The 18,666-nt window shown below is 42.2% G+C and overlaps 1 protein-coding gene across 4 annotated transcripts in view; it reads left to right on the plus strand.

The window, feature by feature from the left end:
* The window catches only part of col11a1a (collagen, type XI, alpha 1a), a 178,239-nt gene that overhangs the window by 149,633 nt on the left and 9,940 nt on the right, over window positions 1-18,666 (plus strand). For all 4 annotated transcript variants that reach the window (XM_083631995.1, XM_083631997.1, XM_083631996.1 and 1 more), the window contains 8 exons: window positions 429-482; window positions 2,593-2,646; window positions 5,477-5,584; window positions 5,924-5,977; window positions 6,101-6,154; window positions 7,165-7,218; window positions 17,033-17,086; window positions 18,421-18,528. In XM_083631995.1, coding sequence (XP_083488121.1) covers window positions 429-482; window positions 2,593-2,646; window positions 5,477-5,584; window positions 5,924-5,977; window positions 6,101-6,154; window positions 7,165-7,218; window positions 17,033-17,086; window positions 18,421-18,528 — 540 coding nt within the window. The remainder of the gene's footprint in view (window positions 1-428; window positions 483-2,592; window positions 2,647-5,476; window positions 5,585-5,923; window positions 5,978-6,100; window positions 6,155-7,164; window positions 7,219-17,032; window positions 17,087-18,420; window positions 18,529-18,666) is intronic.

The raw sequence follows: 18,666 nt of genomic DNA on the forward strand, positions 1-18,666 counted from the left end.
CAGAATTAGAATCAGAATTATTTTATTCGGTTAAAGTATGTTTGCACATACAAGGAAATTGATGTGGTGCACAAGTTACATAAGATACATAGACAACACAGTAAACACGATTAAATTTACAACAATATATGAACAGTATTTACAGCCAAGTTTGGCAAAGAACAAAGTTAGCAAGGCAAAGTGACAGGTACTAGTACAAAGTTGGCAAAAGTACAGTTAGCAAAAGTTTGCAAATTTAACAAAATATATACACGAGAAACAAGGGAAATATCAGAATATTAACATGATATGCATGAGTTGCATTGTATTGCACATGTTAACTGTATGGGGAGGTGGAAAAAATAATTGTTCCATCCTCAACGGCTTCACCTCACCTATAGCTTCACTCACCTCCCCTAGACCATGACTCATCTCTTGTGTTTTTGCAGGGTGCACAAGGTCCTCCGGGCGGTGTGGGCGGCATGGGATCTGTAGGCGAGAAGGTAAGAATCAGAGCGCGGCACCCCGGGGCCATGCAGGACTGAAATACTGTTGGCCCACCCCCAACTCCCCGCCCCTCCAATATCACCAGGAGTCTGTTCATTTCCTGCGCCCAGCTTTTTTGTCTGAGTTAGTGCTTAGACACTATTAATGTCTATTTTACTACACTTCCAATTAGATTCTTCCGTTTTACTGCCAATGGCAGACGGCTGCACTATAAATACTTAATGCTGAAATGACTCTGGAGAGTCAGCAGTCAACAGAGAGGGCTTGCAGTGCTTTGAGAGGGCACTCAGGATACAGTGGCTCTACGCCTTTGGTAATAGCACCAATCAACTAAAATGATAGACCTTCAGACTTTAAGAAACTTAAAGTAGACTTTAAGAAACTTGCCAAATAAATCATGAGTCTGACTTATCATCAGTGTTGGGCTAGTTACTGAAAATCAGTAATTAGTTACAGTTATTTACTTCTCTCAAAAAGTAATTGAATTATTTTAAAATTACTGCATAATAAAATGAATTACTAGATAAAGTAACTTTTGCATTACTTTTAAAAGTCTGCTGCGATTGTCTTATTAATGCACACATTTTAGTGTTACTGTGGCACAGTGTGGGACAAGACATACTGTCCCATTTTTTCTATCATTGGACCTGCATGGGATACTTGAACATTTGCTTATTGGGGAGGCTTATAGCCTACTCAAGGTCATTAGTCTCTGTGGGCTTATAGCCTACTCAAGGTCATTAGCCTTTGTGGCTTATAGCCTACTCAAGGTCATTAGTCTCTGGGGCTTATAGCCTATTCAAAGTCATTAGCCTCTGCTTATAGCCTATTCAAGGTAATTCGTCTCTGGGGCTTATAGCCTACTCAAGGTCATTAGCCTCTGCTTATAGCCTACTCAAGGTCATTAGCCTCTGAGGCTTATAGCCTACTCAAGGTCATTAGGCTCTGGGGCTTATAGCCTACTCAAGGTCATTAGCCTCTGCTTATAGCCTACTCAAGGTCATTAGTCTCTGTGGGCTTATAGCCTACTCAAGGTCATTAGCCTTTGTGGCTTATAGCCTACTCAAGGTCATTAGTCTCTGGGGCTTATAGCCTATTCAAAGTCATTAGCCTCTGCTTATAGCCTATTCAAGGTAATTCGTCTCTGGGGCTTATAGCCTACTCAAGGTCATTAGCCTCTGCTTATAGCCTACTCAAGGTCATTAGCCTCTGAGGCTTATAGCCTACTCAAGGTCATTAGGCTCTGGGGCTTATAGCCTACTCAAGGTCATTAGCCTCTGCTTATAGCCTACTCAAGGTCATTAGGCTCTGAGGCTTATAGCCTACTCAAGGTCATTAGCCTCTGAGGCTTATAGCCTACTCAAGGTCATTAGCCTCTGAGGCTTATAGCCTACTCAAGGTCATTAGGCTCTGGGGCTTATAGCCTACTCAAGGTCATTAGCCTCTGAGGCTTATAGCCTACTCAAGGTCATTAGCCTCTGAGGCTTATAGCCTAATCAAGGTCATTAGGCTCTGGGGCTCTGGCTCCAGCTGTGGTGCATGAAGCATTTTCTGCCGGGCAGGGAGGCGGCATCTCTCCCCAGACTTGGTCTGATGATCATAAACCGGATAATCCTCTGAAGTTGTCCACTATTTTCACATCCTAAAGTAACTAGTAACTGGCCTGTTTAAATTTCAGTAATTGTAGTTGAGTTACTAAATTAAAAAAAAAAGTAAAAAAAAAAAAAAAAGTAATTAGCTAGATTACTAGTTACTGCAAAAAGTAGTTAAATTACAGTAACCAGTAAATAACTAGTTACTCCCAACACTGCTCATCAGTATGAAATTAATATGTAAATCATCAGCAATGTTCAACAGTTCAACTTGGTATCAGCTGAGCTAAAAGCAGTTATTTAAAATGTATTCCAAGAAATAATTTATCTATGGTTATTTGCCTATTATGGGGGGGCGGCATTATTATTTGAAGTTTATCATTCAGCTTCTGAAGATAGTGTCAAGCTACCTGCTGTTATTGAGATGTACTGATAACTGATAAAATGGCTATTTTGTTAGAGTGCTTTTTGGAGAAGGTTTACCCGTCCACACACAACATCTCTCTCATCACAGGGCGAGCAAGGTGAAGCTGGCAACCCAGGATCACCCGGAGAGCCTGGAACTGGAGTAAGTTAGCATCCCTGTGCTTTTTTTGCTTGCTTAATGTATCTAGCTAAATCTGTGTTGCAGTATTTGTTTGTGTATGTGTATGTGTTTTTACATGTTTGCGTGTCTACTTCCCATACATACACTGCCCATGTGTACATTTCATATGTATTGTACAAATATCTAGCATGAATTGCTGTATCACCTGATGAAAATGTAAACAATGTGTGGCTAAATATTTCTCGGGCTCATCCTAGGAAAACATTCTCCTTTAACAAGAACATTTTGTCTGGGTGACATTGTTTAGTCATCATCAGTATTCATCAAAGTCAATCTAATTGTTTAGTCATCATCAGTATTCATCAAAGTCAATCTAATTGTTTAGTCATCATCAGTATTCATCAAAGTCAATCTAATTGTTTAGTCATCATCAGTATTCATCAAAGTCAATCTAATTGTTTAGTCATCATCAGTATTCATCAAAGTCAATCTAATTGTTTAGTCATCATCAGTATTCATCAAAGTCAATCTAATTGTTTAGTCATCATCAGTATTCATCAAAGTCAATCTAATTGTTTAGTCATCATCAGTATTCATCAAAGTCAATCTAATTGTTTAGTCATCATCAGTATTCATCAAAGTCAATCTAATTGTTTAGTCATCATCAGTATTCATCAAAGTCAATCTAATTGCCCCTCACGTCCAGGATGCTAGTTTGCCTCAGCATGGCTCTCTGCCTAGCGCCCCATGTCCACACCGCCTGCTAAATTGAGTGCCTTCCCAGACTCTTAAGACTTAATTACCAGGAGGATACGCCTGCTGCTTCTGTCCCAAACAACGACTGCAGCCGCCGTCAACCCAGTTAGCTTCCTTCACAACCCCAGCCACCCGCTCATCTGAGCAGGGCTTTTAGCTGTCATTTGTCCTATTTCCGGTAGGCTAGCTACCAGTGTTGTAGTTAAGTCACTATATCTCAAGTCCAACTCGATTCTCGAGTCCGAGTCCAAGTCACCAAAGAAGAGTCCGGAGTCCAAGTCGAGTTCCCATTACCTGAGTCCGAGTCCAAGTCCGAGTTTGGAGTTGCTGAACATGAGCTTGAATCCACGTGCAGGTGCAACACACGTGCCTGCCCTGCCATTGAATAGTTTCACGGTATTAATATAGCTAACAATATGTCATGCCAACTTGTTAGGGCCTATTACCAAAAAAAGTAGCAAAAACAAAAACAATCTTTATCAATTAACAAGTCCGAGTCCTCGTCTACAACTTCTGAGTCCAAATGCATGAATGCTAGAGTCTAAGGCCAAGTCCGAGTCATCAGTGCTCAAGTCCAAGTTGAGTGACGAGTCCTGAAAATGAGTCTTCAGTGTCCCAGTCTGACTCAACGCGACTACAACACTGGTAGCTACAGTGTGACTCAGGGACTTTTTGGATTGTTCTACTGTCAGTATAACATTTTAACTCCAAACATCGACACAGCTAGTGATTTTGATTTTGATTGATTGCATATTAATTTACCATATCCATATGCTTGCTCGTGTCAGCCCCAGACAGAGACGTATAGCAATTTGATGAGCTATTCTTTTTTAAAGCTTTCACCGGCATCACACATCATTGATGTCTCTATTAGCTCCACTGCCTTATTTGTCATTATTGGAGCTCCAACGACAGATTGGAAAGATGGCCTATCTCCTTTGGGACACGTGGCAGAGGCACAATGTCTCCATGTCCATGCTTGTTCCATGTCGTTTAGCATCCCCAAATCTGTCTGCAGCAAAAGGTCCCAGGCAAGGGCCCACTGCCTCTCAGATTGCTGTTTTAACATTTAAATGTTACGTTTAGCATTTAACGGTGCCTTGTGTGGCATTTTAACATCACTGACTCATTCATTATGCATAATTACTGTGAGCAAACAAGAGCATCGCTGATAAGATTGTCAGCCTCTAGCGGTCTCTACACTGCATTTTGATTGATTTACAGCACGAAGGGAGATTGCTAACCTGCCACTCCCAGATGGTTTGTTTTCACATAACCATCTGGGAATGAGTTGCTCGGAAACCATTTAATCGGGCAGGCACTTTCAAAACCTGGCGCGTGATTGGATGAACCATCTGTCTATCACGTATATTACAGGCTCGCTCACTGGCGTCATACCAAAGCCCGCCCGTAGCTGCCTCGTAGGATGCTTATTGGTCTGAACCACTGGTGGTTCCGATTCAAACCAATACCTGTAGATTGGAACGTAGCAAGATGGATTTGTTGTGTGATCGTGATCTCATGATCTCGCGCGAATCCAGCTGCCTCACAAGGTTAGGGGATTGTTTAATGGCACAAAAGCATGAAGAGGGGGGCACTGTTTTTTAACAAAGCTAAAGCTTTCAGAGTTTCTGGCAATGGAAGATGATAAGAGGAGAAATCACTTCCAACATGTTTACCCTCTTCAGGGAGGGGGAGGGGACAGAAAACAACAGGGCTTATGGGAAATGCGGTCTTAATTTGGAGAAACACAGAACACTAACAATACCACTAGTGTGAGATAGATGCTTCCAATTGTCTCATTTGTTATTGCAACGTATCACAATTAATTTGACTAATGATACTGTGTATATCTATGCTTAAAAACAATAGTATCTAGGAAGTCAGAGAGATGAAAAGCACATTTAGATTTCTCAGATGTCTTCTTTCACCTTAAGCTGTCCTCTATTACGCACACCGAGAACAGCTTTGCATCCAATTTGTTTCGTTTGAGCCCTCGTCGACTCCCTAGGGAAAAATACAAGATGGGGAAAAAAAGGTTAACTGCCGTACTGATGTATTGAATGCCCCCCCCCCCCCCCCCCCCTCTCCACAGGGACCTAAAGGTGAGAGAGGAGAGAAGGGAGAGGGTGGCCCCCCCGGAGCTGCCGGACCCGCCGGTGCCAAAGGCCCCCCTGGAGACGACGGCCCCAAGGGCAACCCCGTAAGTCAGCCGTAAGGCAATCAGTCACACCTGCTCAAAAAGCACGGCTTTAGAAGAAATGCCATGGCCCCTGTCAGCTTGGAGGCTGGCAGTTTTATCCTCCAACATATTTAAGCCCTAAAAAGCCTTTTTATTGAGGGAGATTATATTTTATTCCAATATGCTAATGAGCCGCAGTGAGTGCTGATAGATTCGTAACATCATCAAGACGACAAAATTCCCTTGCAGTGGTTGCAACCAGGCACACAAGGACTAAGTCACTGTCTAAATGACTAACTATATCCATAATACCTGTATCCATACCCAAGGAGGTTCTGATGCATTTCTTCTCTCTATAAGGGACCCGTTGGATTTCCTGGAGACCCCGGTCCCCCTGGAGAGGCCGGCGTCGCTGTAAGTATGACGTCTTTGAGCAACATCACCCGCCAAATAGTGTACAGAAATTAGCAATTGGGTGCTATGGTGGTTATAGTAAAGATGTTTCAATAATCGGACATGCATATCTCTCCTGTACAGGGTACTGATGGAGGAGCAGGAGAGAAGGGAGAGGATGGTGAATCCGGTCAGGCGGTGAGTTCAATAGACCATATGAGTTTACAGTATATCATACAGTATATACAGCTCACTTGAGGGGTTCTTCGTACGGTGATGTAATTGGTTCCACCATCACCGTTAATGTGCCCTTGTTCAAATTAACTTTTCTAAGTATAATTGCCCATCACATAATTTTTCCTCCGAGTAAAACCTTATATCTACAGAGTAAATAATTTACACTGCAACATATTAAATCATGATATTTACCTCACACACTTGGGTGTTTGGTGAATGAACTTATCCACTTTTCAGATTCATAAAGGGTGATTAGCAATAGCCAGACTGCACTGCGCTGGCCCTACAGTGCTATTTAGCAGTTATGAATGTAAATTAGTTTTTATCGGCGCCAAAGCAAAACAGAGCAAGTTATTTATTTCCTGCATGTAATATATTTGGAGTGGATATATTAGAGTGGAGTTTTCTTTTGATTGCGTACACTGATTGCTTTTTGCCGGAGACTCTCTGCAGAGAAGAAGTCTGTGAAGAAGTTTCTCTGTGAAGTTCGGCAAAAGTTTGAAAGAAGAAAAAAACATATCCTACTCTATGATTAGTATTTGAGTGTTTCAATGCACTAAACCCATCACACAGCTGAATAACCATGCAAATTCCCTTCCACTCAAATGAGATTCTCTGCTTTGTCTTTTTAATATCATCAAATATTTGCCTATGCAAATGTTGAAAAATGGGTTTGATTGCCCGCAATTAACTGGGGGATAATTGGAGGGAACTGTCTCGGATGTATGCAGCATTTCAGACTCATTGCACTTGTTTTAACTTTTTTCTTCTGTTTGAATGTCTGTCTAAATGTCAACGCGCATGTTGCACTATTGTCCTTTTTCATGGGGATAATGAGGGGCAAGCTGCATCCTCGTTAAGATTCATATCATCACATATCTTTGTTAATGCAAAGTATTGTATTGTATTGTATTGTATTGTATTGTATTGTATTGTATTGTATTGTACATCTCCTTTTTTGTTGTTTTCAGGGGCCGCCGGGGCCATCAGGGGAGGCCGGCCCACCTGGACCACCTGGCAAGAGAGTAAGTCTAGTTTTCTTTATTTTCCCCGTTGTATTCGTCACATGTACGCCTACGCTGGTCATGGAAGATGGTGCAGATCAGCGTGCGGCCGCTTCACAATTTGCCTTAGATTTTCATTTCACATTGGTCATCAAGTTTTCTTCAAACGTCACATTATTTAAGTCATTCCTATCTGCTGAATACTTAATATTCTTCTTTGTTGATGTTGAAACAGTACAAGAGTGGCTCTGTTCTGATATGAGAGCTCTCCTCGACCGAGGCTTTAGACCAGTGCTTCTCAATCTGTGGTCCAGGGAACACCAGGGGTCCTTGAGGGGGTTGTAACGGGTCCCCAGGAAATTGATGAATTGTTAAATTTCACCATTATTTCATTCACAAGAAGTTAAGACAATTAGTACCTAAGTCATGGAATTCTGGACAAAATCATATCTGACAATAACAATATTTTCAGATCTCATCAAATGAGGGTCTGTGCCTCTAATGTGGGCTAAATGACAGGTTGTTGATGTGAAAAAGATTGAGAATGACTGCTTTAGACCATAATCTACGAGACTATAGGAAGGGACTGTGTATGAATGACTGCTTTAGACCATATGGACTGGTAAATGGACTGCATTTATATAGTGCTTTTATCCAAAGCGCTTCACAATGTGCCTACATTCACCCATTCACACACCGAAGGCGGCAAGCTGCCACGCAGGGTGCTGGCACAGCCATCGGGAGCAATTTGCGACGTTCATCATCGTTCAAATTTGGCTGGTGGCTTATTAACATAGGTTCCTGTGATGTGATGAACTCAAAATGCTAAATAATAAAAAAATATTTCTGGTTTCCAGGGACTTTAAAATATACGTATAAATATAATATAACTAGATTATCAGGCCACTAGACATCCTTCAAGCCTAGTTTGGTGGGACTCTTGTTGGCCCGTTGTGTGTCTGTGTGTTGGCGCCTCGGGGGTTAATTTCATATGAGCGCCACCTCGGGTGTTAATGTTGTATGAGCTGGCACCTCGGGGGATAATGCCGTATGAGCTGGCACCTCTGGGGTTAATTTTATATGAGCGGCACCTCGGGGTTAATGTTGTATGAGCTGGTAGCTCAGTGGTAACCTTGCTTGCAAGATGGATAACCTTGCGAGATCAAAAGAGATTCTCTCGACGTAATCCATCTTGTCATGCACAGGCAGTTAAGATGATTGGCCGAACCATGGCCGGCTCGACGAATCAGCGGCAGCCTTAGGCAGGCTTAGGCTCATCTGGGCAAGTAGTGGGTACATGGTCTTTGTAGTTCTTTTCACTCGTCAACATGGCTGACACCGCGGAAGTGACAGGCAGTCTGAATGAAATTGAATGTAACGTTCCCAATTCTATGTATTAAATTCTAAAAATGTGGGTGGATGGGTGTCTGTGTGGGTGGATGGGTGTCTGTGTGGGTGGGGGTGGTATTGGTCCGATGTCACAATCATGACATTAGGCCTGCCCAGTAATGTAACTCATACCTCAACTCAACCTGAGCATTCTGGTGAGTTACCCCCTTTTTGCGTTGCAGGGCAGAGCATTCAGAGTGCAGTCAAACCAAACCAAACAACCGTAACTGATGTTACCTCAGTCTTGCCTGGCTTTTCTAGGGCTTTTGGAAGTTACTGTAAATATGACCCCCTATTTTCTCCAAAAAACAACACAAGTGACTCAAGATATTTTTCCACATGATAAAGCAGATCTTCAATGTTCCAAAAATGACAAAAACTCATTTTTGACAAAAATTGAGTTACCCCCTTTTAGCTTTGCAGGGCAGTATAGGAAGGGAGTGTGTATGAATGACTGTTTTAGACCATAATCTATGAGGCTATAGGAAGGGAGTGTGTATGAATGACTGTTTTAGACCATAATCTATGAGGCTATAGGAAGGGAGTGTGTATGAATGACTGTTTTAGACCATAATCTACGAGGCTATAGGAAGGGAGTGTGTATGAATGACTGCTTTAGACCATAATCTACGAGGCTATAGGAAGGGAGTGTGTATGAATGACTGTTTTAGACCATAATCTATGAGGCTATAGGAAGGGAGTGTGTATGAATGACTGCTTTAGACCATAATCTACGAGGCTATAGGAAGGGAGTGTGTATGAATGACTGTTTTAGACCATAATCTACGAGGCTATAGGAAGGGAGTGTGTATGAATGACTGTTTTAGACCATAATCTACGAGGCTATAGGAAGGGAGTGTGTATGAATGACTGTTTTAGACCATAATCTACGAGGCTATAGGAAGGGAGTGTGTATGAATGACTGTTTTAGACCATAATCTATGAGGCTATAGGAAGGGAGTGTGTATGAATGACTGTTTTAGACCATAATCTACGAGGCTATAGGAAGGGAGTGTGTATGAATGACTGTTTTAGACCATAATCTACGAGGCTATAGGAAGGGAGTGTGTATGAATGACTGTTTTAGACCATAATCTATGAGGCTATAGGAAGGGAGTGTGTATGAATGACTGTTTTAGACCATAATCTATGAGGCTATAGGAAGGGAGTGTGTATGAATGACTGTTTTAGACCATAATCTATGAGGCTATAGGAAGGGAGTGTGTATGAATGACTGTTTTAGACCATAATCTATGAGGCTATAGGAAGGGAGTGTGTATGAATGACTGTTTTAGACCATAATCTATGAGGCTATAGGAAGGGAGTGTGTATGAATGACTGTTTTAGACCATAATCTACGAGGCTATAGGAAGGGAGTGTGTATGAATGACTGTTTTAGACCATAATCTATGAGGCTATAGGAAGGGAGTGTGTATGAATGACTGTTTTAGACCATAATCTATGAGGCTATAGGAAGGGAGTGTGTATGAATGACTGTTTTAGACCATAATCTACGAGGCTATAGGAAGGGAGTGTGTATGAATGACTGTTTTAGACCATAATCTACGAGGCTATAGGAAGGGAGTGTGTATGAATGACTGTTTTAGACCATAATCTATGAGGCTATAGGAAGGGAGTGTGTATGAATGACTGTTTTAGACCATAATCTACGAGGCTATAGGAAGGGAGTGTGTATGAATGACTGTTTTAGACCATAATCTACGAGGCTATAGGAAGGGAGTGTGTATGAATGACTGTTTTAGACCATAATCTATGAGGCTATAGGAAGGGAGTGTGTATGAATGACTGTTTTAGACCATAATCTACGAGGCTATAGGAAGGGAGTGTGTATGAATGACTGTTTTAGACCATAATCTACGAGGCTATAGGAAGGGAGTGTGTATGAATGACTGTTTTAGACCATAATCTATGAGGCTATAGGAAGGGAGTGTGTATGAATGACTGTTTTAGACCATAATCTACGAGGCTATAGGAAGGGAGTGTGTATGAATGACTGCTTTAGACCATAATCTACGAGGCTATAGGAAGGGAGTGTGTATGAATGACTGTTTTAGACCATAATCTACGAGGCTATAGGAAGGGAGTGTGTATGAATGACTGTTTTAGACCATAATCTATGAGGCTATAGGAAGGGAGTGTGTATGAATGACTGTTTTAGACCATAATCTACGAGGCTATAGGAAGGGAGTGTGTATGAATGACTGTTTTAGACCATAATCTACGAGGCTATAGGAAGGGAGTGTGTATGAATGACTGTTTTAGACCATAATCTACGAGGCTATAGGAAGGGAGTGTGTATGAATGACTGTTTTAGACCATAATCTATGAGGCTATAGGAAGGGAGTGTGTATGAATGACTGTTTTAGACCATAATCTATGAGGCTATAGGAAGGGAGTGTGTATGAATGACTGCTTTAGACCATAATCTACAAGGCTATAGGAAGGGAGTGTGTATGAATGACTGTTTTAGACCATAATCTATGAGGCTATAGGAAGGGAGTGTGTATGAATGACTGTTTTAGACCATAATCTACGAGGCTATAGGAAGGGAGTGTGTATGAATGACTGTTTTAGACCATAATCTATGAGGCTATAGGAAGGGAGTGTGTATGAATGACTGTTTTAGACCATAATCTATGAGGCTATAGGAAGGGAGTGTGTATGAATGACTGTTTTAGACCATAATCTATGAGGCTATAGGAAGGGAGTGTGTATGAATGACTGTTTTAGACCATAATCTATGAGGCTATAGGAAGGGAGTGTGTATGAATGACTGTTTTAGACCATAATCTACGAGGCTATAGGAAGGGAGTGTGTATGAATGACTGTTTTAGACCATAATCTATGAGGCTATAGGAAGGGAGTGTGTATGAATGACTGTTTTAGGCCATAATCTACAAGGCTATAGGAAGGGAGTGTGTATGAATGACTGTTTTAGACCATAATCTATGAGGCTATAGGAAGGGAGTGTGTATGAATGACTGTTTTAGACCATAATCTACGAGGCTATAGGAAGGGAGTGTGTATGAATGACTGCTTTAGACCATAATCTATGAGGCTATAGGAAGGGAGTGTGTATGAATGACTGTTTTAGACCATAATCTACGAGGCTATAGGAAGGGAGTGTGTATGAATGACTGTTTTAGACCATAATCTATGAGGCTATAGGAAGGGAGTGTGTATGAATAACTGTTTTAGACCATAATCTACGAGGCTATAGGAAGGGAGTGTGTATGAATGACTGCTTTAGACCATAATCTATGAGGCTATAGGAAGGGAGTGTGTATGAATGACTGCTTTAGACCATAATCTACGAGGCTATAGGAAGGGAGTGTGTATGAATGACTGTTTTAGACCATAATCTATGAGGCTATAGGAAGGGAGTGTGTATGAATGACTGTTTTAGACCATAATCTATGAGGCTATAGGAAGGGAGTGTGTATGAATAACTGTTTTAGACCATAATCTACGAGGCTATAGGAAGGGAGTGTGTATGAATGACTGTTTTAGACCATAATCTACGAGGCTATAGGAAGGGAGTGTGTATGAATGACTGTTTTAGACCATAATCTACGAGGCTATAGGAAGGGAGTGTGTATGAATGACTGCTTTAGACCATAATCTATGAGGCTATAGGAAGGGAGTGTGTATGAATGACTGTTTTAGACCATAATCTACGAGGCTATAGGAAGGGAGTGTGTATGAATGACTGTTTTAGACCATAATCTACGAGGCTATAGGAAGGGAGTGTGTATGAATGACTGTTTTAGACCATAATCTATGAGGCTATAGGAAGGGAGTGTGTATGAATGACTGCTTTAGACCATAATCTATGAGGCTATAGGAAGGGAGTGTGTATGAATGACTGTTTTAGACCATAATCTATGAGGCTATAGGAAGGGAGTGTGTATGAATGACTGTTTTAGACCATAATCTACGAGGCTATAGGAAGGGAGTGTGTATGAATGACTGTTTTAGACCATAATCTACGAGGCTATAGGAAGGGAGTGTGTATGAATGACTGTTTTAGACCATAATCTACGAGGCTATAGGAAGGGAGTGTGTATGAATGACTGCTTTAGACCATAATCTATGAGGCTATAGGAAGGGAGTGTGTATGAATGACTGTTTTAGACCATAATCTATGAGGCTATAGGAAGGGAGTGTGTATGAATGACTGTTTTAGACCATAATCTACGAGGCTATAGGAAGGGAGTGTGTATGAATGACTGTTTTAGACCATAATCTACGAGGCTATAGGAAGGGAGTGTGTATGAATGACTGTTTTAGACCATAATCTACGAGGCTATAGGAAGGGAGTGTGTATGAATGACTGTTTTAGACCATAATCTATGAGGCTATAGGAAGGGAGTGTGTATGAATGACTGTTTTAGACCATAATCTATGAGGCTATAGGAAGGGAGTGTGTATGAATGACTGTTTTAGACCATAATCTACGAGGCTATAGGAAGGGAGTGTGTATGAATGACTGTTTTAGACCATAATCTATGAGGCTATAGGAAGGGAGTGTGTATGAATGACTGTTTTAGACCATAATCTATGAGGCTATAGGAAGGGAGTGTGTATGCTTAGCCGACAGAGCAGCTGCGACAGCCCCTACTCAACAGCCGCGTCTTGGCAGCGGCACAGGAGAGATTCATTTTCATTAATAGCGGAGTGGGGAAAACAAAGCGGCAGATTTAAGGGGTCAAGGTGCCAAGCTGTCACCAAGCGTAAAGAAAAGCCTCTGAGCGTACCGAGAAGCACACATCGGGATGTGAAAATCTTGAAAAAAAAAAAGCTATGGGCTCCAAACTGATTTACCTGCTTGCTTGTGGCGGCAGGAAGAGAGATGCAGTGATTCTGACACGTTATTGATTAGCTGCCGCTCAACTGACAGCTAAACAACAACAAAGGCACAACAAAGGATGTGGAAAAGTTGTTAGAGGACAAGAGGGGGAGAGGGGTGCTGTTATTGTCAGGGCAAGACCCCCCACCCTGATCCCGAAACGTATTGTCATTAGTGTCTCCATCGACAGCTCTCATCCTTTGCTAGACTGGACACCTGTTACCATAGGAACTATTAGGGATGCACCGATATGAAAATCTTGGCCGATACATAATAACCAATAATAACATTGCTGTCATGGCCAATAACAGATATTAAGATGTTGATATGATCTGTATAAAAACAAGTTTATATGATAATCACATTTTGTCCATGCTGAAAAACACATGCGTAGACACTGAATTTGAAAAAAAAAGTAATGATAGATTTACAGCATTGTTTTCTCTCATATGAAGATTTTGGCCGATACCGATATTACCATTGTTGTTATTTTGCTCATCAGATGACTGATACCGATATATAAAAAAATGACAGACATCGGCCGATACCAATATGATTGCCGATTGTGCATCCCTATGATCTGTACATAGGGTTAGGGTTATACGTCTAATTTAAGGTAAAACAGAGAAGATTTGACCACATTAAAAGTTAATTTCGCCTTCATTCATTCCAACTTGCTCCATTCAGTATTTGCAGTGTTTAAATGTGAGAGCCGCGGAAATCTGTACGTTGGATATATCTGAGGGTAATATCAGAGACCCTAGTCTCTTGTATTTCAAAGGAAGGAAACAAAGTCCCGGTCTCGAGCGACTGGCTGCATTTTCAAAGGGCGACTCCGCGTCTCGGTCCGCCGGGAAAATGCATGTCATGCATTTTTAAACCCAGGGAGGCTGATTGCTTTTCTAACACGCCTGATGAAATTGACATTGTGGGTATTTAGCATGGCAGCTACACAGTACCTAAACGGCCTGGGGATTAAGGTTATTTTATCACACGCACGTCTTTAATGGCTTCCACACAAAAAGGGGGGACCTGAGATGATGCCTGCACCTCCCCGACAGACAGGCTGCTCCCTGGAATACCTCATTCCTACCTGCCTCCTTAGAGTTTCTCTCCACAGCAACTTGAAACGATCTTTAAATCTCTCTCTGTAGCTCTGCCCACAGTTGTAACCGAGTCAATTCAGCATAGCTGCTGATTCGTTCTTTATATTGTATTTGTTCAACTTTGATTCTCTGAGAAAGCTGAATTTCCCACTAACTGGGAATGATTTCTCTCACCGAAGCCCAGAATCACAGTAATAACCTCCGTTAGATAGGCCTGATGCTGTGTAGCAAGCAGACACAAGGATCTTACAGTACTCACACATTGACTCTTTGACAGAAGTGGCCCATTGTGCTCATCGAGAGCCGTCCTCTTCAGGTCAAAGACAGAGAGGAGAGCTGGCTTTATGGGCTCAGTGTACTGTAGGCACACGGGCTGGAGCCGGCCGGGTCAGAGGGAGCCCAGTTTGGAGGGGGAGTGGTTTTGAAGGAGAAGGCGGGGCTTCCGACCTGGGATCACGACCGGGGAGAAAAGACGACCTGCCAAACCTCAGTGTGATTGGAGCGGCCGCGTGTGTGTTTTACCGTGTGTCCCCATCTTCATATGTACAGTATGTGTGGCCAAGAAACAAACTCCACACAACCGAGGAGGTGGTAGCCTGGGTAAGGAGGTGGTAGCCTGGGTAAGGAGGTGGTAGTGGACTCTCAAGGACGAGTTGCTTATCAAGCCTGTTTCAGGGCCGGCACTCAGAGAGGATTTGCCAAGCAAGATGTCCCAGCATGCATTTCACTGCTGAATAGATGTGGATACGTGGGCCCAGGCCAAGCCCGGCAACCCACAGCAGCGGAACGAAAGCCGAGAGGCCGTCTGGAGTCGTCCGTAGCTGCTCCTTGCATCATTTAGTGGAATCAGGAAGTATCTGTCTCTCTGATATCAGCTGGCACCGTTTCCACAGCTGTTGTTAATAGGGATTTTTACATCAGTGTGCAAATTTGGTGCTAGTTTGGGGCTGACATCACCATCAGCCAAATGTTTTGCTGGGTTAGGATTAGGATAAGTGTTTGCTGGGTTAAGGTTAGGGTAAATGTTTGCTGGGTTAAGGTTAGGGTAAATGTTTGCTGGGTTAGGGTTAGGGTTAGGGTTAGGGTTAGGGTAAATGTTTGCTGGGTTAAGGTTAGGGTAAATGTTTGCTGGGTTAAGGTTAGGGTTAGGGTTAGGGTTAGGGTAAATGTTTGCTGGGTTAAGGTTAGGGTAAATGTTTGCTGGGTTAAGGTTAGGGTAAATGTTTGCTGGGTTAAGGTTAGGGTAAATGTTTGCTGGGTTAAGGTTAGGGTAAATGTTTGCTGGGTTAAGGTTAGGGTAAATGTTTGCTGGGTTAAGGTTAGGGTAAATGTTTGCTGGGTTAAGGTTAGGGTAAATGTTTGCTGGGTTAAGGTTAGGGTAAATGTTTGCTGGGTTAAGGTTAGGGTAAATGTTTGCTGGGTTAAGGTTAGGGTAAATGTTTGCTGGGTTAAGGTTAGGGTAAATGTTTGCTGGGTTAAGGTTAGGGTAAATGTTTGCTGGGTTTGGGTTAGCGTTTGCTGGGTTAGGGTTAGGGTAAATGTTTTGCTGGGTTAGGGTTAGGGTAAATGTTTTGCTGGGTTAGGGTTAGGGTAAATGTTTGCTGGGTTAGGGTTAGGGTAAATGTTTGCTGGGTTAAGGTTAGGGTAAATGTTTGCTGGGTTAAGGTTAGGGTAAATGTTTGCTGGGTTTGGGTTAGCGTTTGCTGGGTTAGGGTTAGGGTAAATGTTTTGCTGGGTTAGGGTTAGGGTAAATGTTTTGCTGGGTTAGGGTTAGGGTAAATGTTTTGCTGGGTTAGGGTTAGGGTAAATGTTTTGCTGGGTTAGGGTTAGGGTAAATGTTTTGCTGGGTTAGGGTTAGGGTAAATGTTTTGCTGGGTTAGGGTTAGGGTAAATGTTTTGCTGGGTTAGGGTTAGGGTAAATGTTTTGCTGGGTTAGGGTTAGGGTAAATGTTTTGCTGGGTTAGGGTTAGGGTAAATGTTTTGCTGGGTTAGGGTTAGGGTAAATGTTTTGCTGGGTTAGGGTTAGGGTAAATGTTTTGCTGGGTTAGGGTTAGGGTAAATGTTTTGCTGGGTTAGGGTTAGGGTAAATGTTTTGCTGGGTTAGGGTTAGGGTAAATGTTTGCTGGGTTAGGGTTAGGGTAAATGTTTGCTGGGTTTGGGTTAGGGTTTTCTGGGTTAGGGTTAGGGTTAGGGTAAATGTTTGCTGGGTTTGTTCCGTATGAATTCTGATGAAAATATACGGATATGCCAAGAGGCCACGAAGACAAGCTGCCAACTTCAGTGCTCGTTATATTTCTTTGTTCAAGAGTGAAGCTTTTCTACAGGATGAGAGATGCTAGATTATAATTGAACTACTAATGAGGCCAGACATGCATATTTAATAGTATGTTGACATCTGGTTCATGTCAACTGGACTCATGTCACATTTACAAATTGCCCCACTGACTTCTGTCCTGTCATTCTCCCCCAGGGACCTCCGGGGGCCGCCGGTACAGAGGGCAGGCAAGGAGAGAAGGGCGCCAAGGTAACACAATCAATTCATCCCCTGCAGCACAGGAGAGCCGTCTCAGCAAGTCCCTCCCCTGCCCCCTCCCCTGCCCTCCCCCCTCTCTCTCTCTTTCAATTAAAAGCACTAAACACAGGAGACTTCTCCACCGCCCATCAGATGAACATTAATGGACGCGGCCTATTTGAGTAGGACTAAACTACGTTGTTGGTTTAGGCTTCAAGTTCTGTTGCTTTGTGTCAAATATCATGGGATGGAGTATATAAATCTGATCAGCTACAATGAGATTTGCCTCCTTTGTCATTTACACAAACCAGAATGATAATTATTGTCGATTACATGGGTTTCACCTTATAAAAGGATGTAAAACTTTGCCCATACACTGCCGTCTTTTATATATTCTAATTTGTAAGGTGAACACCATTAATGAAAGGTCACATTCAGATGTTTGTCCTGTTCTTGAAACCGTCAAAACGGCCTTGAAGCAGTGCTTGGAAGTCTGAAAGGCACTGGACTTCATATTCACATTTATTTATGGCCTTTTAATCACAAGCGCAATTGATTTTGAAATGTTACCACCGTAAGGAGTATTATTCCAGCCTAGCAGTGCAGTCAGCCGAAAGATAAGCAGAATAATAAATTACAATATAACACATTGTACAGCTCGCCCCCCCCCCTTTTTTTTTAACATTTTGGCCCTGAACTCTTGTTGTTATGGATATGAAGTGACACAATGACAAACTGCCTGCCATAAATTGTTCTTTTAGTTTAGTTTCCCCCCCTCCCCTACATGTCACTATTTCAGAATGCCAAAAGTACTTGAGCAGCATCAGATTAAATTCAATAGTAGTTCTGAGCTCTCTAAAGTGAGTCTGTAGCTCAAACTTGATATCTTATTTGCATGGGCTCTGTCTAATCCTTTATCATGTTGATGCATTTCTGAGTATCTATACGAAATTAATATCTCATGAAGTTAAAATGGAAAGCCAGCAGGTTGTAGCAGCAGTTATAGTCATCCATGCCTGTGTTGAAGCTCCATACCAACAAAAGGATGAAAACTCACACTCGTTTGCTCGTTCCCATTTACCCAGCTGAGATCCTGCATACTATCTCAGCATCATTTAAAACTAAAAGTAATCCACAATAGTATGCTGATAGATAGATAGATAGATAGATAGATAGATAGATATTGGATGGATGGATAGAAAGAAAGAAAGAAAGAAAGAAAGAAAGAAAAAAAGAAAGAAAGAAAGAAAGAAAGAAAGAAAGAAAGAAAGAAAGAAAGAAAAAGAATTAGGTAGCATTTTTGCTATTGTTTTTCTTCACAATGCTTCTTGTGTAACCACCCACAGGGTGAGTCCGGCGCCGAGGGACCACCAGGTAAAACCGGCCCGGTCGGACCCCAGGGTCCCGCAGGGAAGCCCGGTCCGGAGGGTCTGCGAGGAATCCCCGGCCCTGTTGTGAGTTTGAACCCCGAAACTACAAACTTTCCCCCACTACACACACAACACAGCATCAATTCACTTACACGCTCACAGAAACGTGCATACTGTACACACACACAAGCACACGTGCACACAGACACAGACACAGACACA

Source organism: Poromitra crassiceps, assembly GCF_964638095.1.
Source record: "Poromitra crassiceps genome assembly, chromosome: 2".
Taxonomy (NCBI): Eukaryota; Metazoa; Chordata; class Actinopteri; order Beryciformes; family Melamphaidae; genus Poromitra; species Poromitra crassiceps.